This window comes from Amblyraja radiata, chromosome 15 (genome assembly GCF_010909765.2).
Source record: "Amblyraja radiata isolate CabotCenter1 chromosome 15, sAmbRad1.1.pri, whole genome shotgun sequence".
NCBI lineage: Eukaryota > Metazoa > Chordata > Chondrichthyes > Rajiformes > Rajidae > Amblyraja > Amblyraja radiata.
Window position 1 is genome coordinate 39,366,425 of NC_045970.1, and position 27,179 is coordinate 39,393,603.

Genomic DNA, 27,179 nt, shown 5'->3' on the forward strand with positions numbered 1-27,179 from the left:
AAGCAAACACCAAAAGGCAGCGTGAACATATGCAGCCATGCGTTTGGGATGATGTTGTTAAGGATTAGAATAAATATCCGATCTCTCAAGTGTGAAGCTGACTGGAATGATTTCATTTTCACCGCGGGCAGAGAGGATTTGAATTCATCCCACGGGAAGGCATAAATCCCCGAGGGCATACACCATGTTACAGGCTGAGCGATTCCCCACAGACTATGCAATGGTGCACATGCGACCAATTGCTTCCTGCGCCCGACAATCCTTTAACCTTAGTTCACTCCGAAAGCACAGGAGGCCAGCGGGTTGAGCAGGCTAGGACTTTATTCCTTGGAGTGCAGGAGGCTGAGGGGTGGTCTTGTATACAGGCAACTGTATAAAGTCATGAGTGGAGTCGACCAAGTGAATGCACAGGGTCAGTGTTGGCAAAGGGTTAAATACTACCTGTGCGGAGTTTGTATCATCTCCCCGTGACCTACGTGGAGTTTCTCCGGGATCTCCAGTTTCCTCCCACACTCCAACGTACAGACAAAGACGTACAGGTTTGGAAGTCATTTGGCTTGTTATAATAGTAAATTGTCGCCAGTGTGTGTAGGATAGTGTTAGTACGCGGGGATCGCTGGTCGGCGCAGTCTCAGTGGGCCGTAGGCCCTGTTTCCGTGCTGTATCTCTAAACTAAAAAACTAAACAGAAGACATACGTTTAAGGGGAAAATTCAATAAGAACCCGAGGGGCAACCTTTTTCACACAAAGGGTGGTGGATGTATGCAACAAGCTACCAGTGAGGTAGTTGTAATGAGGTAGTTGAGGCAAGAACGATAACAACATTTAAAATATATCTGGACAGGTATATGGATAGGAAAGGTTCAGAGAGATATGGGCCAAATGCAGACAGATGGGACTTGCTTAGATGGGGCATCTTGGTCAGCATGGCCAAATTGGGCTGAAGGGCCAGTTTCATGCTTATGACTCCAAATAAGGGGTAAAAAATAAGACACTTAAGAATTTGTACTTTGTCTATCTTTTAAGTGAACTTTTTCCAGCAGGACTAAACCTGGCAAGTGATAGGTCAACTCACAAAGAACTGCAGATGCTGGTTTACAAAACAAAAAGACAAAAATGCTGGAGTAACTCAGTGGGTCAGGCAGCATCTCTGGAGAACATGGATAGGCGACATTTCAGGTCGGGACCATTCTTCAGACTGGTAAATGATGGGTGAATACAGGTGGGGGGGGGGGGGGGGGGGGGAGGAGGGGGGTTCTTCTTGGCAGGTGGAGAGACAAAGGATAGTGTTGCCAAAGGGTTAAAATGGGAATATAGGAACTGTGGGGATTTATCTTGCAAGCTGGCAGCATCTGTGGAGGACATGGATCGGCAAACGAAGGCAACGGCCGGAGGCCCTGCAGAAGCCTGGGGCTCACCTGGATCGGCCGCCGCACCATAAGGCCAAGCGCAGACCAGACTTTGGAACTGACGCCAAATTTAGTGACTCCAAAAATATATATATTTTTTTAAGAAGGAATCTGAGAGGGCAATCTTGTCACATAAAGGGTGGTGGGTGTACTAACAACATTCACTGGCTCTCCTTTGTCCATCCACCTACTTACTTCCTCAAAATATTCCAACAGGTTCATCAGGCAAGATCTCCCTTTCACAAAACCCTGCTGACTTCAGCCTATTTTTATCATGTGTTTCTAAGTACTCAGAAACCTTATCCTTTATAATGGGCTCTAACATCTTACCAACCACTGAAGTCGGGCTAACCAGCCTACGGTTCACCCTCTGCTGCTTCACTCCCTTCTTGAACAGTAATATTTGCTATTTTCCAATCATCTGGAACCTGACTCTAGTGATTCTTGAAAGATCACAGCCAATGCCTCCACATCCTCTAAAGCCACCACTTCTAGAACCCTAGGGTGCAGTCCAGGTGACTTATCCACCTTCAGACCATCCAGCTCCCCAAGCCCCTTCTCCTTAGCGATAGCCACTCCACTAACTTCCACCCCCTGACTCCTCTTGAATTTCAGGCACATTGCTGGTGGTCTCCACTGTGAAGACTGACACAAAAATGCTTTGAAACACATGTCCATTGCCTCCACAACTGCTGCCTGACACACCTGAATTCACCCAGCGCTTTGGGCCTTGCTCAAGATTCTGGCATCGGAGGTCTCGGGAGTCCCCAGTCCTACATTACACCAGTGTTTGAGTGGCAACTGCGCTACAACATGTTTTGATATGTCAAGGTCAAGAAAGAGATGACAAAAAAAATTTGACAAATGTGCTGCAGGCAAAGGCAAGCTTCCAGAAAGAACACGAATTTCCATTTTTATTGCAGTTTAACATTTGGAAGATACCCAGACTCTATACAGCCAAAAATATATTCCAAGCACAATATACTGTGTTAGGCATAGAGTCTTAGTTTAGAGATCGATCATGGAAACAGGCCACCAAACCCGCGCCGACCAGCGATCACTTGCACTATCAAACGCACCAGGGACAATTTACAATGTTTACAAAAGTCAATTAACCTACAAACTTGTACTTCTTTGGAATGTGGGAGGGAACCTACGCCTGCAGAAAACCTACGCTGTCACAGGAAGCATGTACGAACTCCGCACAGACAGCACCCGTAGTAGTCAGGATGGAACCCGGGTCTCTGGCGCCGTGAGGCAGCAACTCTGCCGATGCACCGCCTGACGCGACCCATGTTCTGCAGCCGAAACGCCACCTCTCCACATTCTCCATCGATGCTGCCTGGCCCGCCGTGTGACACCAGCACTCTGTGTCTTTAGCTGAGCCACTGTGTGGGTTAATTTAGATTTTTCATCTAAATGCAGTAGCGGGGCAATGTTTATCTGCAAGGGATGATTGGCAGAGATACTATGAGTCACTACCACTCCTACACAACACCATTTTCCATTTTCATTAGAGCTTCAGGTCTATTGCTGGCTGGTTGGGCGGGGCGGTGCGTAAAGGATGGGAGACAATTTTGCCTTTCAGCAGTAGCATTGAAAGGGCACACTCCAATCAGTCTCCTATTATGCACGTCTCTCAAAGCTCAAAGTAGATGAATAATTCCCCCAAATGTAAAATTGCAGATTCTTTATGCTTCTCAGTGTGTGTGCTCCAGTTAAAAGCAGACGTGTAGACATCAGCTAATCATCGCACTGGAGAAGGTTTGCAAGGATGATGTTTCAGATGTGATGGTGGATGTATTTGGACTTTAGACAACCACAGCTAAAACAGGCCCTTCGACCAATGACCACACTAGCACTATCCTACACACTACAGATAATTTACAATGTTACCAAAGCCAAATATCCTACAAACCTGAACAATTTTGGATGCTTAGAAGAAACCCGGAGAAAACCAACATGGTTCATCTGTTTACAAGAGCAGAATTAGGCCATTCGGCCCATCAAGTCTACACTGCCATTCAATCATGGCTGATCTATCTTTCCCTCTTAACCCTTTTCTCCTGCCTTCTCCCCATACTCTCTGACACCTGTATTAATTAGGTCACGGGGAGAACGTACAAACTCTGTATAGGCAGCACCCGTAGTCAGGATCGAACCCGGGTCTTGGCGCTGGAAGGCAGCAGCTCTACCGATGCGCCACCGTGCTGCGCTGACAGTATGCTATCCATGGTGCATCTGTAGAAGTTTGCAAGAGTCATTGGAGACACGCCGAATTTCCTCAGTTGTCTGAGGAAGTTGTGGTTTCGGTGGGCATTTTTTGCTGTCGCTTCAATGCCCACGATGGATCTGCGCTCAGCACTCTACGAGCAACATAGTCTGGACGAGTCTAGTGTGGAAACACACACATGCATACACACACATATACACACACACATGCGTACACACACACGCATACACACACACATAGACACACACATGCATACACCCCCACATGATTACACACACACACACACACATACACACACATGCATACACACGCATATACACACACACATACGTACACACACATGCATACACACACATGCATACACACCCACATACGTATACACACACACGCCACTCATGAGCATATCGAGCACAACTTGTACACTGAAACCAGAGACAGCCCTGCCTTATATTCAGATCCACGCTCTCTATTTTTTCTCTTTTGAAGGTTCGGGCATCAACATCTAATTGGATTTCAGTGCCTGCACATCTAACAAGCAATGGGCAACATAATATGTACTGTCAGTCACGATTAAAGCTCGGCAAGCTGATAGATTTCCACAAGGAACCCAGTGCTAATCAGCATCGCGTAATCAGTAACTCACGGGAAACAAACAATTGATTGCGATCACGGTGCAGGGAGCACAATGTAAATATCTTGGTGCCATCACGCACAAGAAAGAGTTATATTGGAGCCATCCAAATGAACAGAATGATTTAAACAACAGTTTAGAGAGTTAACACGCTGCAAATGCATCGATGCCTCGGGAGAGCTCCTGGTTCACGCATTCTGCTCAGAAATGCATTTGTGCCTCATGAAAACACACACACACGCGCACACACTTTGAGTGTTAAATTGGATGTTGAAATGGTTTCAAGTATGGTTTAAAGGTTGAGTACGCTGGGACTCGACTCCTTGCAACGTTGCATGATGAGAGGTGATCTTATAAAGGTGTACAAAATCCTGTCAGGAATAGATTCTCTATTCACAGAGTCTCTTGCCCAGAGTAGGGGAATTCGAGAACCAGAGGCCATCGGTTTAAGGATCGCGGACAAAGATTTAATAGGAACTGAGGGGTAACTTTTTGTTTCATAAAGGGCGATGGGTGTATGGACCGAGCTACTGGAGGAGGAAGTTGAGGCAGGTACTATCGCAACGTTTATGAAACAAATAGACAGGTACATGGATAGGATATGTTTAGAGGGATATGGGCCAAATGCAGGCAGGTGAGACAGGTGTAGATGAGGCATGCTGGTCAGCGTGGGTAAGTTGGGACAAAGGATCTGTTTCCACAATGTATGATTCTATGACAGACACAAGATGCTGGGGTAACTCAGCGGGTCAGGCAACATCTCTGGAGAAAAGGAATAGGTGACGTTTAGAGTCGGAACCTTTCTTCAGACCTTCTTCTCCAGTTATTGGAAGGGATCCAATTATTAGCCCAGCAACACAAGTCCATCTCACCTTAATCTTCTGCCCCCTGGTGTTCACCCTTTCTATTCCCCTCATGGTTTTATACACTTCTGTAACATCACCCTTCAGCTTCCTACGCTCCAAGAAATAACGTTTTATCCAGGATAGGGGAATCAAAAAGTAGAGAACATAGGTTTAAAGTGAGAGGAGAAAGATTTAAGTGGGATCGGAGGGGCACAGAGAGCAGTGGGTTAGCAGAACGAGCTACTGGAGGAGGTAGTTGGCACAGGTACAATAACAACAGTTAAGAGACATTTGGACAAGGACATGGATAGAGAAAGTTTAGAGGAATATGGGTCAAATGGAACTAGTGCAGATGGGGGTGTCTTGGTTAGCATAGAAGAGTTGGGCCGAAGGGCCTGTTCATGTGCTGAATGAATCTATGGTTATGAATGAAGTCCTAGCCTGCTCAACCTCTCCCCATAGCTCAGGCCTTCAACTCCTGGCAACATCCAAGTAAATCTTCTCTGAATCCTTTCCAGCTTGATAATATCGTTCCTATAACGTGGTGAACATAACTGGACACAATACTGTAAATGCGGCCTCACCGATGTCTTATACAACTTCTTTTTGCATATGGCGTGCACAGCCTAAAGTTGGAAGACAACTTGTTCATTTTGATCTTCTATTTGTGCACGCCAGGTTGATTGCATTCGCCGAAACGGGGTGGACCACGTGAAGGTTGCAATCTCCCACCCCTCTTATACAACTGTAACATGACCTCCCAACTTCTATACACATGTGTAGGAAATAACTGCAGATGCTGGTTTAAATCGAAGGTAGACACAAAATGCTGGAGTAACTCAGCGGGACAGGCAACATCTCTGGAGCGAAGGAATGGGTGACGCTTCGGGTCGAGACCCTTCCTCAGACTGATCTGAAGATCCGTCGCTGAGTGCCGCAGCGCTCATACTAGCAAGCTAGACGCCATCCTCAACGACACCATGTGGATCATCATCGGTTGCCTACGCACTACTCCGACGGATCTTCTGCCGTTGCTCGCAGGTATCGCACCCGCCAAGCTTGGCAGAGAGTACTTCACTCACAGGCTGGTGTGCAAGGCCCCATCGGACACCAAACATCCTCTGCACCACCTCGCCCAGGACACACAGCAACTGGGACCTCAACGTCTGTCATCTCATCGCCCCTTCTCCAGTCACTTCAAAGTATCAAAGTATCAAAGGTACCAAAGGTATTTTATTGGTCACATTCACATACACCGAGGTGTAATGAAGTGAAATGCTTTTTGCCATTTTGCAGAACACAAAGAAAGAATACAGACATAACACCAATGAGAGTCTTAAACACAAAGAACATCCCCCCACAATGGCTCCCGCCATGAGGGAAGGCACAAAGTCCAGTCCCCAACCCCAGTTCACCCATAGTCAGGCCTATTGAGGCCTCCACAGTTGCCTCTACGGAGGCCCGATGTTCCTGGTCGTTCTCGCCAGGTGGTGGTGCTCGGGAGAACCCTGGAACGGCCGCCTCCGTACTGGAGGCCGCGGCTTCCGAAGCCGACAAGGCCGCGCCGGTTGGAGCTCCACAACTGGCGATCTCGTCGCGAGATCCCAGGCTCCCGGTGTAAAGTTCGGCGCCGCCGCCCGCAGCTGGCCGCTCCACAGTCCCGCAGCTCCGCGATGTTTTACCCGGCGGTCTCAGCTCACCGGAGCTCCAGCGCGGCGACCCAGGCAAGGCATCGCCCGCTCCACGATAGCGCTCCAGCGCTGTGCTGCCGCCAAAGCCGAGGTTCTGGGCGGTCCGCGACAGGAAACGCCGCTCCAGGCCCGCTGGTGGGCCACGAGGACGGGTCGAAGCTGCAGCCCGGAGAAAAGCTGCCTCTCCGACCAGGTAGGGACCCTGAAAGGCAGTTTATCCCTCCCCCCCCCCCCCACACAAAAAAGTCTAGACCTCCAAATAAAACACTTTAACTAACTAAAAATAAAAATAAAACGGTGAAAAGACAGACAGCTGCTGGCTTAAGGATAAAGTGGCGTCAGTTTAAGGATAAGGGGGAAATCTTTTAGGACTGAGATGAGAAAAACATTTTTCACACAGAGAGTGGTGAATCTGTGGAATTCTCTGCCAAAGAATGTAGTTGAGGCCAGTTCATTGGCTATATTTAAGAGGGAGTTAGATGTGGCCCTTGTGGCTAAAGGGATCAGGGGGTATGGAGAGAAAGCAGGTACAGGATACTGAGTTGGATGATCAGCCATGATCATATTGAATGGCGATGCAGGCTCGAAGGGCCGAATGGCCTACTCCTGCACCTATTTTCTATGTTTCTATGTCTATGTTTCTATGTCACACAGTGACCCTCTGTGGCTCCGGTTTCAACATACGGGGAGCACGGAGAACCAGTTTGGAACAGACTTCGCGACCTCCTCAATTCACTGCTGCACCGAACACCACAGCCCCACCCGGCACGGACCTGCCCCGCAAAGAGTGGGTCGCCCTGAACCGGCTCCGTACAGGGGTCGGCCGGTTTAACGCCAACATGCATCGCTGGGGGTTGCGTCCATCAGCAACCTGGGTGTGTGGAGCAGACCAGCAAACAGCGCTGTAGGTCATTACAGCGCTGTCCTCCGCCGCCCCCTGGTGGAGGGGTAGACCTCACGGCCCTCGACAACGGCACATTGAACTGGCTACAGTGCCTGGAGGGCGTTACATAACCTCTGCTGCCACAAACGCAAGAAGAAGACCAGCATTTTGTGTCTACTTTCTCTACTCAATACTCTGGCTGATGGAGGCTAATGTGCTAAAAGCCTCTTTCACCATGATTACTAGTAAAGTCCTAGCCTCCCAACCCCTCCCTATAGCTCAGGCCCTCAAGTCCAGGCAACATCCTTGTAAATCCCTGCACTTTTTTTCAGCTTAATGCCATATTTCCTGTAGAAGGGTGGCCAGAACTGAACACTATACTCCAAGAGAGACATAAGAAACTGTAGTTACGAGAGTCTTGTACAAAACCAAGTGCTGGAGGAACTCAGCAGGTCAGGCAGCATCTGTGGAGGGTATAGGCAGACAGCGTTACGGGTCGGGACCCTCCTACAGACGGCCTCGCCAACATAGGTCTGAACATTTCAGGATTTCATTGAAACCCTTCATGTTACGAGGTTGAACCCGGGGATGATTGGGTTAATGTGTGATGAGCATGTGACGGTGCTGGGATTGTACTCGCTGGAGTTTAGAAGGATGAGGGGTGGGGAGACATTAAAACCTACCGAATAGTGAAAGGCCTGGGTATAGATGTGGAGAGGATGTTTACACTAGTGGCAGAGTCTAGGACCAGAGGGCACAGCCTCAGGATAAAAGGATGTACCTTCAGAAAGGAGACTCGAAGGAATTTATTTAGCCAGAGGGAGTCTGTGAAATTCATTGCCACAGACGGCAGTGGATGCCGTCAATGGATATTTTTTAAGGCGGAGATTGACAGATTCTTGATTAGTACATGTGTCAGGGGTTATGGGGAGAAGGCAGGAGATCAGATCAGCCATAGACTTGATGGGCCGAATGGCCTGATGCTGCTCCGATGACTTACGAATCCATGAAACCAGATGTGTTTTTAAAACACAGTTATTTCACGATCACTGTTAACGAGGTCGTTTATTTTGACTCAAGATTTAATTACATGTATTTCAAATTCCCCTGCTGGTGTTGTGGGATTTGAACTCGTGCCTTTGGATCAATAGCTCACGCCTCTGGATGCTAATCCAGTCATTTTACCCATTATGCTACTGCACCCCAGGGTGGTCTGCTGATGAGGGTTTAGGCAGAAGCAGCCGTCAGAAGTGCCTTTGAAAAGGTGGTCCACCCGAGACATTGTCCTCTAGTTAGATCCAGACTTTCCTCCTTCCACCCAAGGCCGGTTCACGTTTAGGAATCAGAGTCAAAGGTATAGGTTTAGAAACAAGGAAGTCTAATGGTTCAATGGTGATTTTACTGCCACATGTGCAAACACAGAGTGAAATTATGTTCTTAGATACAGTCCAATAGAGTTTTGTCACAGCCAAGCATGTCCCCGAATAGCAAATTATACAGAAATAGTCCTCTAATCTCGCATGCAAGAGGTGCCAGGTTTTGGAGCTATTTTCAAAGTCCAGTCCACGCTCTAGTTGCGATGAGCGGTGCCGATCCAGGTGAGCCCCAGGCTGCTGCGGGGCCTGGAGCCGTCGCCTTCCTTGGAACTGCAGATGCTGGCTTACAAATCAAGATAGGTGATGCTTCGGGTCAGGCCCCTTCTTCAGGTTTAGGCTCATTATTGTCATGTGCGCCCAGATACGGTGAGAGATTTGTTTTGAGTGCTTACGAATCAGATCAGGCATACCGTACGGAGAAATAATCGAGTCAAACTCATTGTATTGACTTGACCGGTTCTCCAGAGATGCTGCCTGACCTGCTGAGTTACTCCAGCACTTTGTGTACTTTTGTGTATTAACCAGCATCTGACGTTCTTTGTTTCTGCAAGTATAATAGGTAGAGTAAATGGGGGGGGGGGGGGGGGAATTTTGTTCTCAGCATTGTAGCGCATCAGTTCCATAGACAATGTCCAATGTGTGCAATGGGGTGGAGGTGAATCAGACAGCACCCTAGCTTATCATAGACTCATACAGCACGAAACAGGCACTTCAGCCCAACTTGCTTAAGGAAGGACCATTCAGAAGCCTGATAACAGGGAGGAAGCTTTAGATTTTAAGAGATAGAGCATGGAAACAGGCCCTTCGGCCCACTAAATCCCCAGTTGATCAGCGATCACCCTATACACTAGCACTATCCTACACACTAGGGACAATTTCCAATTGGCAGAAGCCAATTAACCTACAAACCTATACTTCCATGCAATGTGGGAGGAAACCGGAGCACCCAGAGAAAACCCATGCGATCACAGGGAGAACGTACAAACTCCGTACATACGGGATCAAACGCACGTCTCTGGCGCTGTGAGGAACCAACTCTACCGCTGCGCCATAGTGCCGCCCTGTGCCCGAGTCTGGTGGTGCGCGCTTTCAAGCTTCTGTACTTTCTGTCACACGAGAGCTGGGAGATATTTGCTACGAGCCAGAGAGAACAGTACTTTTGATGTACAAAACAAACTGACAGAGGAACTCAGCAGGTCGGACAGCATCAGTGGAGGGAAATAGACAGACGATGTTTTGGGTCAGGATCCTTCTTCAGGCTAAGTACTTTAGATATTCTTTGTGAAATAAGAAAGTGCTTGATAAAGATACATGGTAGACAAAAATGCTGGAGAAACTCGGCAGGAGATTTCCTTCGCTCCATAGATGCTGCCTCACCCGCTGATTTCTCCAGCATTTTTGTCTACGTTCGATTTTCCAGCATCTGCAGTTCCTTCTTAAACATAATAAAGATACATGATCAGGGGGGGGGGGGGGGCAGCAAAAGGAAAGGAACATTAAAATATTAACAGAGTTCGCTTCATTAGTGAACAGGGCACTAACAATTTACAATGGAAACTTTAGCAATGAAATGGTTTTCGGGCAAGTAATCAATGATTAATGCTTTATTAATGAGTATTGAAAAGTCCCGTCAACAGGAAGAATTCTAATTTATTACATTGAGAACTTTGAGAGACCAGACTCAAAAGAAATTTCAAAACACGATCAGTTCATTCCCTCTTTGCTTGACCAGGTCAAACCTTTCCTTTAAATATCTCCGACTGAAGGAGTGTTTTCAGATCACGAGGGGCCATGGATAAAGTGAATGCTCAGGTAGAAGGTTCCAAAGGGTAGAGGATTCCAAAACTGGAGGGCACAGACTTTAGTTGAGAGGGGAGCGATTTAAGCGGAGCCTCAGGTACAAGTTTAGTTAAGTTTAGAGATACAGCGTGCAAACATGTCCTTTGGCCCACCGAGTCCACACCAACCAACGATCATCCGTACACTAGTTGTATGTTAGACCAGTTTCACATCCTACACACCAGGGACGATTCACAGAAGCCAATTCACCTCCAAACCACCACGCAGTTGGCATGTGGCAGAAAACTGGAGCACCCGGAGAAAACCCACGTGGTCACATGACGAACGAGGAAGCTACATCAATTAGGACTTTTAAAATACATTTGGTCAGATATATGGGTGGCACAGCGGTAGAGCTGTTGCCTTGCAGCACCAGAGACCTGGATTCGATGCTGACTACGGGTGCTGTCTGTATGGAGTTTGTACGTTCTCCCTGTGACCACCCGGGTTTTCTCCTGGTGCTCCGGTTGCCTCCCACACTCCAAAGATGCACAGGTATGTAGGTTAATTAGCTTCTGTAAATCGTCCCTAGTGTTCATAAATTCATAAGTTATAGGAGCAGAATTCGGCCATTTGACCCATCAAGTCTATTCTGCCATTCAATCATGGCTGATCTATCTTTCCCTCTCTGTTTAGCTTGTCTTCTCCCTATAACCCCTGACACCAGCACTAGTGTGTAGGGTAGTGCTAGTGTACGGGGTGATCGCTGGTCAGCACCGACTCGCTATATCTCGAAAATCTAGAATATGAATAGGAAGGGTTTAGAGGGCCGAATGGGATGAGCTCAATATACCAACTTGGGTTATAAGGTCATAAGGGATAGGAGTAGAATTAGGTCTACTCCACCATTCAATCATGGATGATCTAGATCTCCTAACCCCATTCTCCTTCTGCCCATAACCTCTCACACCTGTACTAATCAAGAATCTATCTATCTCTGCCTTAAAAATATCCGCTGACTTGGCTTCAGGTGGGCTGAAGGGCCCGTTTCAATGCTCTCCACTGCAAGCCTTCCACCATTTCACAACGCACCTCTCACAAATGCAATGAGTTGCATCGAATTGAACTGCCGCTGTTTAAACAAGCCTTAAAATGATTCCCATTTAAGCCGCTCAACAAAAAAAATCCCATGATTAATTTAGAATGAAGCCATGTAGCAGATTCCCGACACCCAGCGGTCTTAATTGCTTTTTTTTGTGTTTCATTGTAGACTTCACCCAAGAGCAGCGGGCAAGGTGCTAACTACTTTTCCCAGCGCACAAATCCTGTAATTATGTCTCTAATGAAACCAGGGGATGAATTGTAACCCCTCTATTATGTGGACTGTGAATGGGGAATATCCAGGATTGACATTGCACACACACACGCACACACACGCAGGCAGCGGTAGAGCCTCACAGCGCTGGAGACCCGGGTCCAATCCAGACTACGGGTGCTGTCTGTACGAAGTTTGTACACGCTCCCTGTGACCTGCGTGGGTTTTCTCCGAGATCTTCGGTTTCCTCCCACACTCCAAAGACGTACTGATTTGTAGGCTCGGCATAAATGTAAATTGTCCCGGTGTGTGTAGGGTAGTGTTAATGTGCAGGGATAGCTGGTCGGTGCAGACTTGTTGTCAGAAGGGCCTGTTTCCACGCTGTATTTCTAAACTAAACACACATCAGGCTATTGAACATTGCGAACTCCAACTACAAACTGCCTGGGTGGTACAAGAGATTTTGGGCTTTGTATTTTTTGGACCATATCAGTATTTATTTATTTAACTTTTAAATGCTTGCTTATTATATTATCTATTAAGCACTGTGCTTAAAATACCCATGTAGGAAGGAACTGCAGATGCTGGACATATTGAAGATAGATACAATATGCAGTGGGTCAGGCAGCATCTCTGGAGGAAAAAGGATGGGTGACTTTTCGGGTTGGAACCCATTTTCAGACTGAACGTAAAGGGGAGGGAACTTGAGGTAGGAAAAGGCCAGAACAAAACCATGGCCAGGCACAGTTGACCAAGGAAGGGTGGAGCCCATGAGGGGCCATTGTTGGCTGGGTAAGAGGTGATAACGAAGGGATACAGGGATCCGAACAGTGGAACTGGTAGGATGCCTTGGGTGGGGGAGGAGAAAGGGAATGCAGGAGTTACATGAAATGAATCACCATTCATACTGCGAGGTTCAGCTGCCCAGGCGAAATATGATGTGTCGTGTGTTTACATGCCTGTTGTGCTGCTACAAATAAGAATTCCATTGTTCCGTTTCAGTACATATACTCGACTTCATGGAATTAGAGGAAGATTCCGTCAACCCAACATAACTGATTCCTGATCCTATTGGAATATCTCTCCTAACCGCAGTGCTTCCACACCTCAAAAAATAAATAGAATCTCAAATTTCCTGGAATTTGATAGTATTTCTTGAAATTTTCAAAATGCTTCCTGCGTGCTATTTGTTGTTGGGGTTTTTCCGCGGGCACACGTTAACAACACAAAGAAGAACAAGGTAAAACAGATTCATGTAACTACACCATATCTGCACACTTCTTTTACTCACTTGTAGAGTGTTATGGAAGACAGCTTTCATTGCCTCCAACAGCTTTCGTTGTCATCGTTTTTTCAACCTGCTCTCATGTGTCTCAGTCTCTGCTCTCTCTACCTCCCACTCTCCCTTTCCCTCCCTTCGTCCCTCCCTCCTTCTCTCCTCTCTCCCTCTTTATCTCCCTCTTTATCTCCCTCCCCCCCTCCTTCCTTTTTTCTCCCTCCCTCTCTTATTCCCTCTCTCTCTCTCCTTCTCCCTCTATCCCTCCCCTCTCTCCTTCTCCACCCCTCCCTCTCTCCCTCCCAGCCCCTTGAGCCCACCCACCATTCTGTAAAATCAAAGCCAATCCCAATGCAACTGCAATCCCACTGGTAACCTTTCACCACTAGGCTTATCCAGAATTCTACCACTGCCTGAAAAATAATCAAAGGCTCAACTTTCACTGAGAAAGAGAATTCCTAAGATTCATTGGTATACGAGAATTTTCCCCAAATAGTCTGAGTTATAGCGCTCTGTGTAAAGCCCATAGCGCTCTGTGTAAAGCCCATAGCGCTGCAGCCGACAGCGCTTTGTTTAAATCCCCACTCGTTAAACTGACAGCGCTCTGTTTAAATCTTTGAGCGCCAAACCGGCAGTGCTGTGTGTATTACCTTTACACACCTTCGTGGGCCAGATGCGGAAATTTCACGTAATTATATAATTTCCCTAAAATTACCCGAGGACAAGCAGAATTTCCCGAATTTCAGGTAATTTCCTTCAAAGTGGAAACACTGCCTAACCGGAAACTTTGGATGAACAGGGAGATTCACTCTCTGCTAATATCCAGGTCAGTAGCTTTCAACAAAGTTGACCCTGCTCTGTAAAGATTGTCAAGTACGATCTTCACAATAAGGCATAACTGAATGAGGTAGAGTCAACAGTGATAATATCTCTGGGTACTGTCTGGTAGCACCTCTAGGAATGGGATGTGAAAGAGTCTGATAGCCTTAAGGAAGAAGCCCTTCTCAAATCTGTGTATCTGAGTTTACAGGCTCCTGCATCTTCTCCCAGAAGGGAGAAGAATTGATTAGTACGAGTGTCAGGCGGTATGGGGAGAAGGCAGCAAAATGGGGTTGAGAGGGAAAGATAGATCAGTCATGATTAAATGGCAGTGGACATGACGGGCCGAATGGCCTAACGCTGCTCCTAGAACTTATGAACTATGAATTTATGAAGAGAGAAAAGGGATTGGCCAGGGTGGCAGGCATCCTTCACAATACCTCCAGACCTATGGATGCAACGCACCGTGAAGAGAGAGTTAGATTTAGCTCTTAGTGTCAACGGATTCAAGGGATATGAGGAAAAAGCAGGAACGGGGTACTGATTTTAGATGATCAGCCATGATCATATTGAATGGCAGCGCCTGCTCGAAGGGCCGAATGGCTTATTCCTGAACCTATTTTTCTATGCTTCTAACATGGATTGGATGGAAGGAAGATTTAGTTGTGTCTGGAGATACAATGTGGAAACAGGCCCTTCGGCCCACCGTGTCAGGGCCAACCAGCGATCACCCGTTCATACTACCTCTTCCTACATCCCTAGGGACAATTTTACAGCAGTCAATTAACCTACAAACCTGCACGTCTTTGGAATACGGGAGGGAACCGGAGGACCCCAAGGAAACCCAGGTGATCACAGGAAGAACGTGCAAACTCCAAACAGACAGCACCCAAGGGCAGGATCGACCCCGGGTCTCTGGCGCTGTGAGACAGCAACTCTACTGCAGTGCCACCCAGATGACAAGCTTGTCACTGTGTTCCGGTTGCTGATTATTAATTTATTGGCTTATTGATTATTATATATTTATCTGTGTGTGGGTGCGTCAATGGGCCTGGAACGCTGCGGCAAGCAGGAATTTTATTGTTCTGTTCCCAGTACACTTGATGCACAGCACAACAGCAGACCATTCACCCATCAAGCTGCTGCTAGCTCCATGAACAATCCATCTAAAGGGCCCGTTTTCGCGCTGTATCTCTAAAGTCCAAGGTCATCAAACGCGCACGTCTTTGGAGTGTGGGAGGAAACGGGCGCTACGGGATAAAGCCCTCTCAGTCACAGGGAGGAGGTACAAACTCCGTGCAGACAGCACCCGTAGTCAGGGTCGAACCCGGGTCTCTGACGCTGTGAGGCAGCAGCTCTACCTCTGCCCGTGGCTATTCATTCACTGCTTCATCTTTTAAGCAAATCACTCGAGCTGTGAGAATGATGAGCAGGGAGCTCCAGCAGCTACGTCTGTAGTTTGTACTCCCTCACCACAGTGCAGCAGACCTTGAGCTGGTGATTCACCCGCTCCAATCTCATTACCTGCCACATGTCACATTCCACCACAACGCGTTGCGTTTATTTCAACTCAAAGCCAAATTGCTAATTCTTTTCACACGTGTGTGGGTGGCCTTGTCGCCTCGAATGGCATTCTCGCGGCTGCATCAGAGGGTCACGGGTTCAATACTCACTCCTGCCGCTGTTTATAACACGGCCTAACACCGTAGGAAAACAACAATAAACCCTTCCCTTCCCCCCCAACCCTCCCCTCACCCGTGTCCACCCATCACTTGCCAAGCCTCGTGGATGTGGGGAGGACGTTTCCACTTGTGGGAGAGCCTAGGACCAGAGGGCACAGCCTCAGAATAAAAGGACATGCCTTTAGAAAGGAGATGAGGAGCAATTTCTTTAATGATAGGGTGGTGAATCTGTGGAATTCATTGCCACAGACGGCTGTGGAGGCCATTGGGTATTCTTAAGGCACAGATTAACAGATTCTTGATTAGTACGGGTGCCAGGGGTTATGGGGAGAAGGCAGGAGAATGGGGTTAAGAGGGAAAGATAGATCAGCCATGATGGGGTAGACTTGATGGACCAAACGGCCTAATTCTGTTCCTGTGACTTATGAAGTTACGTCCTAGCCCCGCAGAAACAAGGAACTGCAGATGCTGGTTTCCAATAAAAAACAAAGTGCCAGCTGTGGAGGCCAAGCCATTGGGTATTTATAAAGGCAGAGATTGAAGAGGGCATCAAGGATACGTGGAGAAGGCAGGAGAATGTGGTTGAGGGAGAGAAATTGATCAGCCATGATTGAGTAGACTCGATGGGTTGAATGGCCCAATTCTTCTCCTATGTCTACGGTGCCAGAGTAACTCAGCGGGTCAGGCAGCATCTCTGGAGAACATGGATCGGTGACGTTTCAGGTGGGGACCCAACTTTGGACTGATCACCCCCACCTCTTTTTCCCCAGCGTGGAGAAAATACATGCGGTCACAGTTAGAACGTACAAATCCCATACAGACAGCGCCCGTAGTCAGGGTCGAACCCCGGTCTCTGGCACTGTGAGGTAGCAACTCTACCGCTGCGCTACCATGGCGCCCTCGATAAAGTTAAACAAGATTTAGAAATAAGAAACTGCAGATGCTGCTTTACAAAGGCAAGACGCAAAGTGCTGGAGTAACTCAGCAGGTCAGGCAGCATCTGTGGAGAACATGGACAGGTGACTGATTGTAGTTACAGAGGGGAGCATAACAACACTTACTGCCTGAGAGAGCATCTCACTGGTTTTACTCCCCCCTTCCCCACCTGATAGGAGGAATCATCAGCAGCACGGTGGCGCAGCTGGTAAAGCTGCTGCTTCACAGCGCCAGAGACCCAGGTTCGATCCTGACCTCGGGTGCTGGCTGCGTGTGGAGCTTGCACATTCTCCCTGTGACCGCCTGGGTTTCCTCTGGTTTGAGTTTAGTTTATTGTCACATTTACCGGGGTACAGCGAAAGGCTTTCGTTGCGTGCTAACCAGTCAGCGGAAAGACCATACATGATTACAATTGAGCCATCCACAGTGTACTTATGCAGGATAAAGGAAATAACGTTTTGAGCAAGAATAAAGTGATTAAAAGTGCGAGGGTCTCCAATGAGGTAGATATTAGCTCAGGGCCGCTCTCTAGTTGTTGGTCATAGGATGGTTCAGTTGTCTAATGGCAGCTGGGACGAACTCTGCAAGTCTCCCACCTCCCAAAGACGTGTGGGTTTGTAGGTTAATTGGCCTACTGTAAATTGCCCCTGGTGTGTCGGGAGTGGATGAGAAAGTGGGATAACATAGAACTAGTGTGAACGGGTGATCGATAGTCGGTGTGGACTTGGTGGTCCGAAGGGCCTGTTCCCTTGCTGTATCTCTACAAAAAAAAATAATAATTGCTGCACCAGATATATCCATAGCAACAGAGGGTTTATTGGAAAGCTCAAACATTCTCATTCATTTGATACTTCAAAAACAATAATCTAAAATGTTTCTCATGGTTATTAGACAATAACTCAACCCGAAGCCGCGTAAGGCAGTCAGAACCTTTTTCCCCCCCAGAGGGTGAAAATGTCAAAGACTAGAAGGCACATCATTCAGGCAAGAGGGGCAACGTTTCCAGGAGATGTGCGGGGCAAATTTTCCTTTGTACGGAACGCGCTGCCAAGGGAGGAGGTGGAGGCAGATACGATAGTGGTGTGTAAGGAGGCTTTTAGTTTGCTACATGGATATGCAGAGAATGGAGGGAGAGGAGATTAATTTCACTTGGCACGGACATCGGGGGCCGGAGAGTCTGTTCCTGGGCTGTACTGTTCTATGCTCCAAGCAGATGGAATTACAGGCAAGGTCAGACTACAGGGCTACAATGCGTTTGTGGACCATGAAACACCCTTCACATTCAGCCGATTATATCGCCCTCTCATTCCCATTAAATTCTTCCAGACTCTATGACGGACCCACACACAGGTGGCAATGTACGCAAACCCACATGCCTTTGGGATGTGGGAGGAAGCCCAGAGGAACTCCATGCGGTCACAGGTAGAGCGTGCAAACTCCACACAGACAGCAGCCGAGGTCAGGATCAAACCCGGTTACCAGAACCGTGAAGTGACTGCAGGCTTATTTCAACACAGAAATTTCAAGGAGAATCTTAAAACAGAGGCACCCAATTAACCCACCAACCTGTATGTCTTTGGAGTGCGGGAGGAAACCGGAGGACCCGGAGAAAACCCACAAGGTCACAGGGAGATCGTACAAACTCCGTAGATCCAGCACCTATAGTCAGGATCGAACCCGGGTCTCTGGCGCTGTATGGCAGCAACTCTACCGCTGCGCCACCGTGTCTCCCTTGTGGAAACAGGCCCTTCGGCCCACCGAGACCATCATCCATCACCCATTTACTAGCTCCATATTATCCCAGTTTTAGGGGCAATTTACAGAAGCCAATTAACCTACAATTAACCCGCACGTCTTTGGGATGCGGGAGGTAACTGGAGCACCCGGAGGAAACCCACATGGTCCCAGAGAGAACATGCAAACTCCGCGCAGTCAGCACCTGAGGTCAGGATAGAACCCGGGTCTCCGGTGCTGCAAGGCAGCAGCTCCACCCGCTGCGTCACTGTGCCGCCCGACAGGATGGTCCCACAAGTGGGATTCTTGCCCCAGGGCAGAGATGGAGGCAGATCTAGAGTTCAGACGTCTACACCTTCAGACTCAGGACACCAGCCAGCCCTTTGCTCCGACTTTGCTGAAAGTCCAGCCACTGCAGTGCAAGATTACAAATGTGATTTTGAATTTAAAATCCATGGTAGTTTGACAACCGTGATAATATTCTCAAGCTGAAGAAAAAGACGATTAAACATTGTTAGGAGCCACATTATCAGATTGATCTAAGATGGTTACGCTGATGCACCTGGCCAGTAGATGGATGCTCACACACATACTGAACCAAACCCTGCTAATATCTCTCCCATTCCAGAGATGATTCCCAGCATTTTCACCTCCCGGGAACTCAAATCCTAAAAGCGGCATTCACAAAACGAGCTGGATTAATCATGTCTACCTCCCCTACACACACACACACAGAAAGAACCGTTCACCCAGGGCAGCTCTTTAAAACCCCAGCGTACTACACAACCAACACAGGCTGCAAACATTCAGCACTGTGGAGCCAACGATGTTTTACTGAAGGATTTATACAAGGAATGGCAGTGATTGAGGAAGGGGGAAATGTTCTCCTATTTAAAAGCAGCATTCAGAATATTGTTTGTTTTTGTCACCTCAATTTTCATGCTGTTCGCAATCTCGATGAAACCTTAGCAAATGTTCAGCTACTAAATTTGCTGCTTTAAAAAAAAATCCGTGCAATGTGTTCGTAAGGGCACCCACAGGAAGTCACCCAGTGCGAGCTGGAGATTGTCCATTTAGGAATTCAGTTTGGTGACTCACATCAGAACTTTGTTCCCCCCCCCCTCCCCGACTCCCATTTTTCTCCAAATTGGAGCTCCTAGAAGCAGGAGTCAAAAACGGAAGACAGATTGAGCGACAGATAGAATATGGCAGAGAGAGAGGAGAGGGGTGAGATAGTGTGAAACATCTGAAAACGCAGCTGATAGCATCTTGGCTGATAGATGGGGCAGAGCCGCCCGCGGGAGGCAGTGCGTGGAACTGCACAAGAACTGGCAAAGAAAAACAGGCAGGAAAGAGGCAAGGTTTTGAACCCAGGATCGACATACATTGACATCATATTGTGCATTAAACAGCAGCAGAGACAGCAATTCACACATTAAATCTTCACCATGCATGTTACACGCACATATTTCACATAGGCACAAACAGTATACATCCCATGCGGGCAAGTACATCTCACATGTACAGGGTTATAAACACGCATGACTAATGCATACGCTTCACATACAGAGGAACATACATGACCACACAGTCCCTGCAGAATGCATCATTGTAGGGGCTCGGACTAAAAATGGATGTGGATAGAGGATATTATGTACTGTATCCTACACACCCAGTGTGTATCCTACACATGCCTCTCACACATCTAGCCCAGTCACACCGCCATCCACATGGCTGTGCACAATACTGTACACACCTAGCCTGGCCACCACCACCTCCTGATTGCCATCATTGACCACAATAATATATCTCCTTCAGATACAAAGAGAAGCATTGACACACACACACACACACACACACACACACACACACACACACACACACACACACACACACACACACACACACACCCCCCCCCCCCCCCCCAACCCCAACGTCTCCAGATCTCCATTGCTGTCCATAATATTGTCTGTCTCTCCCACACACACCTTCTCCACCATCTCCACCTCCATCATTTTCCACCACACTGCCCCTCACACACAGGACACACCTGCCCCACCACCCCTAGGTCCAGATCTACAACGCTGTCCAAAATACTATCCCTCACACACAGACACACTTACCCCATCACCAATATCTCTAGATATTCATGGTTGTCCACCATACTACCCCTCACACACACACACACTAGGACACACTTACCCTCACCACCACCAACTCTAGATATTCATCATCGACCACAATACTGCCCCTCTCTCACACAAACACCACACCTATACTGCCACCTCCATCTGTATATCGCCATCTTTCTCCACAATACTGTCCCTCACTCACAGAGAGCTGGCAAACACCACACCTACCCACCACCTCCACCTCCAGATTGCTGTCCACAGCACTGGCCCTTTCTCTCTCAGACACAGTGGGTCACCACACATTTCCCACCACCACCCATCTCCAGATCTTCATCAATGTCCACAATACTGTCCCACACAGACACATGCGGTCACAGAGAGTGGGTCACCTCACCTACCCCACCCACCACCACCATCTCTAGATCTCCAATATTGTCCCACACACACAGAGACAGACACACGCGGCCACAGAGAGTGGGTCACCTCACCTACCCCACCCACCACCACCTCTTGATCTCCATCACTGTCCACAATATTGTCCCACACACACACGCGGCCAGAGTGGGTCACCACACCTAGCCCACCATTTAGTTCCAGATCACCATCGCTGTCCACAACACTGTCCCTTTCTCTCTCAAACACACTGGGTCACTACATCTACCGCACCAAGACCTCTAGTTTCCATCGCTGTCTACAATACTGACACACACACACACACACACAGAGTGGGTCATCGCCGCACCTACCCGGCCACCACTATCTCCAGATCGCCATCGCTGTCCACATCAGTCACCGCCACGCCGTAATTGAGCTGGATGGGGTTGTTGTCGTAGTCGGGAGGAAGGAGCGAGTGTGTGACAGCGGTGAAGATGGGCTCGGGGCTGGTCGAGTGTCCGGGCTGGAGGAGCGAGAGGACAGCGAGCAGGAGAGGCAGCATCGCGGCGTGCTCCGGGCTGGCTGTGGGGTGAGAGGGAGGGAGAGGGAGAGGGAGAGGGGAGGAAACACACTGGTTAACAGTCACGTCCACCGTCCAGCCACACAGCCGCAATCCACAGTGCAATTAGCAATCAGCAAAATAATAGCAATTAAAAGTTCACTTTAAAACCCTTTCCCATTCCCTCGCAAACTTCCCACAGATCGAACCGAGATCCCCAAACCTAAACAAATTAACCCGTCCGTGACCGACCCTGGCGTCTACCTGTCACTGGCCGCCTGGTATACAAATGAACATATCAAAGCTCAGAATAAAAAGCCCCAGGATTTTTTCTGCATTCAACTTTGCATTCATTAAACACACAAACTTGAGAGGATTAAGCATAGAGGTGAATTTCTGGCGCCGGCTGCAACATTTTTGGATTCAGCAATGCATTTGCAAATCCATTGTCCGTGCGCGCAGGTTACACGGGGATGCAATTGTATCGCTGAAGAGCTGGGGGTTTTTTTTTAAAGGGTCATTTGAATTTGATAGCAGGCATTAGCATTGGAGATGGGGCTGGGATACTTACCACCACAGTGCCGTTTGCAACATGAAGCTCGCCTCCCTGGGCTAAACTACAGCCGCCCCTCACGCTGCCTCATGTCCCGTTATAAGGAACAGTCTCCCAACGCAAGATCCGAATGCACCGACCAATCGCAGTCCGTCCCCCGCTGTGTTACCAACACCCCCCACAATGTCTCTGCTCCAACCGGATCGGCACAATGGGCAGAGCCTTCCATTGAGTGATGTGCCGTGACAGCAAGGCACAGTGAGATCCCAGCGGCCAGGAGTCGTGGAGTCTCGCTGCAGCGTGGACACGGTCCCTTCAGCCCAACTTGCCCCGTCTACACTAGACCCACCAGGTGGGTTTGCATTGGCTGCGGAGCTCCATGTCTTTTACACAAACAGTTGACACCCTGGCCAGTCCGCCACTGGTGGTGGGTGTATGGAACAAGCTGCCAGAGGAGGTGGTTGAGGCAGGGACCATCCCAGCGATTGAGAAACAGTTAGACAGGTACATGGATAGGACAGGTTTGGAGGGATATGGACCAAGCGCAGGCAGGTGGGACTACTGTTGCTGGGCCGGTGTGGGCAAGTTGGGCTGAAGGGCCTGTTTCCACACTGTATAGACTCTATACTATGTATACTTAGTATACTTTCCATAATATGACTCTAATGGACAATACAATACAATACTGATGGGCGGTGAATCTGTGGAAATCGGCACGGTGGCGCAGCGGTAGAGTTGCTGCCTCAGAGCGCCAGAGACCAGGGTTCAATCCTGACCACGGATGCTGTCTGTATGAAGTTTGCACGTTCTCCCCCTGACCGTGTGGGTTTTCCACGGGTTCTCTGGTTTCCTCCCACACTCCACAAATGTACAGGTTTGTAGGATAGGTACACAAAATTGCTGGGGAAACTCAGCGGGTGCAGCAGCATCTATGGAGCGAAGGAAATAGGCGACGTTTCGGGCCGAAACCCTTCTTCAGACTGATGGGGGGTGGGGAAAGAAAGAAGGAAAAAGGGAGGAGGAGGAGGAGGAGCCCGAGGGCGGGCGGATGGGAGGGTGGGAGGAGACAGCTAGAGGGTGAAGGAAGGGGAGGAGAGGAGACAGCACGGGCTAGCCAAATTGGGAGAATTCAATGTTGATGCCATAAGGACGCAAGGACCCCAGACGGAATATGAGGTGCTGTTCCTCCAATTTCCGCTGTTGCTCACTCTGGCAATGGAGGAGACCCAGGACAGAGAGGTCGGATTGGGAATGGGAGGGGGAGTTGAAGTGCTGAGCCACCGGGAGGTCAGGTAGGTTATTGCGGACTGAGCGGAGGTGTTCGGCGAAACGGTCGCCCAACCTACGCTTGGTCTCACCGATGTAAATCAGCTGACATCTAGAGCAGCGGATGCAGTAGATGAGGTTGGAGGAGATACAGGTGAACATTTGTCGCACCTGGAACGACTGCTTGGGACCTTGAATGGAGTCGAGGGGGGAGGTGAAGGGACAGGTGTTGCATTTCTTGCGGTTGCAACGGAAAGTGCCCGGGGAGGGGGTGGTGCGGGAGGGAAGGGAAGAATTGACGAGGGAGTTGCGGAGGGAGCGGTCTTTGCGGAAGGCAGACATGGGGGGAGATGGGAAGATGTGGCGAGTGGTGGGGTCACGTTGGAGGTGGCGGAAATGGCGGAGGATTATGTGTTGTATTTGCCGGCTGGTGGGGTGAAAGGTGAGGACCAGAGGGACTCTGCCCTTGTTGCGTGTGCGGGGATGGGGAGAGAGAGCAGTGTTACGGGGTATGGATGAGACCCTGGTGTGAGCCTCATCTATGGTGGCGGAGGGGAATCCCCGTTCCCTGAAGAACGAGGACATTTCCGATGCCCTGGTATGAAATGTCTCATCCTGGGAACAGATGCGGCGTAGGCGGAGGAATTGGGAGTAGGGGATGGAGTCTTTACAGGGGGCAGGGTGGGAAGACGTGTAGTCCAGATAGCCATGTGAGTCAGTGGGTTTGTAATGTATGTCACAAAATTGCTGGGGAAACTCAGCGGGTGCAGCAGCATCTATGGAGCGAAGGAAATAGGCGACGTTTCGGGCCGAAACCCTTCTTCAGACTGATGGGGGGTGGGGAAAGAAAGAAGGAAAAAGGGAGGAGGAGGAGGAGCCCGAGGGCGGGCGGATGGGAGGGTGGGAGGAGACAGCTAGAGGGTGAAGGAAGGGGAGGAGAGGAGACAGCACGGGCTAGCCAAATTGGGAGAATTCAATGTTGATGCCATAAGGACGCAAGGACCCCAGACGGAATATGAGGTGCTGTTCCTCCAATTTCCGCTGTTGCTCACTCTGGCAATGGAGGAGACCCAGGACAGAGAGGTCGGATCACAAAATTGCTCAACAAAAAGCTATCCTTTGTAGGATATTTGGCTTCGGTAAATAAAATTGTAAATTGTCCCTAGTGTGTAAGATAGTGCTAGTGTATGAGCATTGCTGGTTGGCGTGAACTTGATGGACCGAAGGGCCTGTTTCCACGCTGCATTTCTAAACTAATATCTGGATGTTGGTGGAGGCCAATTCATTGGGTATTTATAAAGTAGAGATTAATGAGTAAAGTTGTCAAAGATTATGGGGAGATGGCAGGAGAATGGTGTGGAGAGCAAATGATAGATCAGCCGTGACTGAATGACGGAGCAGACTCGATGGGCCGAATGGCCTAATTGTGCTCCTATGTCTTTGAATTTACAATAACTTTGGCAAGTTGTTCATACTATGAGTGGTGAGCAGAACACTTCAAAGATCTCAGTTCCTTCTTAAGATGCTGCTGCACCCGCTGAGTTTCTCCAGCTTTTTTGTGTACCTTCGATTTTCCAGCATCTGCAGTTCCTTCTTAAACACTTCAAAGCTTCCTGTTGTTAAGAGAGAGTTAGATTTAGCTCTTGGGGCTAACAGAATCAAGCGATATGGTGGAAAAAGCAGAACTGATTTTGGACGATCAGCCATGATCATATTGAATGGCGGTGCTGGCTTGAAGGGCTGAATGACCTACTCCTGCACCTATTTTCTATGTTTCTAAAGCACTTGTGGAACTCAGCGGGTCAGGCAGCATCTATAGAGGGAATGGACAGATGACGTTTCGTTTCTGGACCCTTCTTCAAACTGATGGAGTGGGGAAAACGCTGAAGAAGAGAGGTGGGGGCGGGGAAAAGCCTGGCAAGTGATAGGTGGATACAGATGGGGAGGGTGGTTGGCAGCTGGGGGGGTAAGTGACAAAGGCTGGAGGTGAAAAGGAGACAAAAGGGTGTCAGATAAGGGGAGAAGAGGAGGAGTGAAAGCTGGAGGAAGGAATATAGGTATATGAGTGGAGGGGATGGGAAGCTAAATATGATTCCCTTTAGCCTGTATCTGTACATTGTGGGTGCCTTGATTGTATAGTCTTTCCGCTGACTGTATAGCACTCAACAAAAAGCTTTTCACTGTACCTCAGTACACATGACAATAATAAACTAAACTAAACTGAAGGTGAGAAGTTTGAAGGAGATGTGATGGGCAAGTATTTTTACACAGAGGGTGGTGGATGCATGGAACAGGCTGCCAGGATGCAGATATACGATAGTGGAGTTTTAGAGTCCTTTAGATTGGCACGTGGATATGCAGGGAATGGAGGGGTATGCATCACATGCAGGTAGATAAGAGTTGGTCTTGGCATCATGTTGGGCACAGACATTGTGGGCCGAAGGGCCTGTTCCTGTGCTGTATGTTCCATGTTCTAAAAGTGGGATGTTGGACTCGGGGATGGGAATTGAGCCTCCAGAAGAGAGGAAAGGTGCAGGGTGACTGGAGGAAGGGGGAGACACTGGGGTGGGTGAGGACAAGAGAGAGAGAGAGGGTGTTTGTGGCTTCTACAGGCTGAGCTCCTGTGCGTCTGTTAACGGGCCAGTTTTCTTCAGTTTGAAGCGGGTGAGAATTGAGTGTTTGATTCTCACTGCAAAAAGTTCCATTGCCTTGCGCCACGTATTGAGATCAATATTGCAGTTTATTAAAGTTTCAAAAACAAAACTCAACACTTTCCAGAAGTGTCATCTGACAAACTTTGTTGTTTAGAGTCACAGAGCCAAGGAGTCCAAAGACTAAAGCCTGAAAACATTTTGATGGCTTAGCTATAGGTTTAAAAAGCAGGGCAGTGGCGCAGCAGTAGAGTTGCTGCCAGAGAACAGGGTTCGATCCTGACTGCGGGTGCTGGCTGTACAGAGTTTGTACGTTCTCCCTGTGACCACGTGGGTTTTCTCCAGGTGCTCCAGTTTCCTCCCACATTCCAAAAACGTACAGGTTTGTTGGTTAATTGATTTGAGTAAAATAATAAATTGTCCCTAGTGGGGTATCATTGGTCAGCGTGGACTTGGTGGGCCGAAGGGCTTGTAAATTCTAAAGCCATACATCATGGAAGCTGCCCCTTCAGTCCAATCCGTCCATGCCGACCAATATGCTCCATCTAAGCTAGTCATGCAGCAGCATGTAAGAATGGCATTGTTCCATTAAACCCAAAGGTCACGGTTTTCAATCTCCTGTATCTCCTTCCCGATGGTATTAGCGGGATGAGAGCATGGACAGAGTGGGGTGAGCCTTTAGCAAAAATAGACACAAAATGCTGGAGTAACTCAACGGGCCAGGCAGCATCTCTGGAGAACATGGATAGGCGACAGTTTGGGTCACTTCTTCAGACTGATTGTAGTTGGGGGAGTGGGAAACACAATGGTGTGGGTCTTTGATGATATTAACAACCTTTTTGAAGCAGAATCTCTGAGGTTTTTTTTAAAGGTACAGGATGGAAACAGGCCCTTTGGCCCACCGGGTGGGCAACATCATCGACCCAACCCGATGAACTGAATGCTTTCAATGCTCGCTTCGAGCAGAATGCCAACAGGGCTGTGACACCTGGCCCTTCAGTGTGCCTCCCCTCAGGGTGACTGCAGCAGAGGTT

At 48.6% G+C, this 27,179-nt stretch overlaps 1 protein-coding gene across 1 annotated transcript in view; it reads right to left on the bottom strand.

Moving 5' to 3' along the window:
• crtac1 (cartilage acidic protein 1) overlaps positions 1-22,361 on the bottom strand; it is a 140,376-nt gene extending 118,015 nt beyond the window's left edge. The window contains exons 1-2 of the mRNA XM_033034149.1: positions 22,247-22,361; positions 21,488-21,698 (exon numbers count right to left, since the gene is read on the bottom strand). Of these exons, the coding sequence (XP_032890040.1) occupies positions 21,488-21,678 (191 nt within the window). The 5' untranslated portion in view covers positions 21,679-21,698; positions 22,247-22,361. The remainder of the gene's footprint in view (positions 1-21,487; positions 21,699-22,246) is intronic.
• Between the last annotated feature and the right edge of the window lie 4,818 nt (positions 22,362-27,179).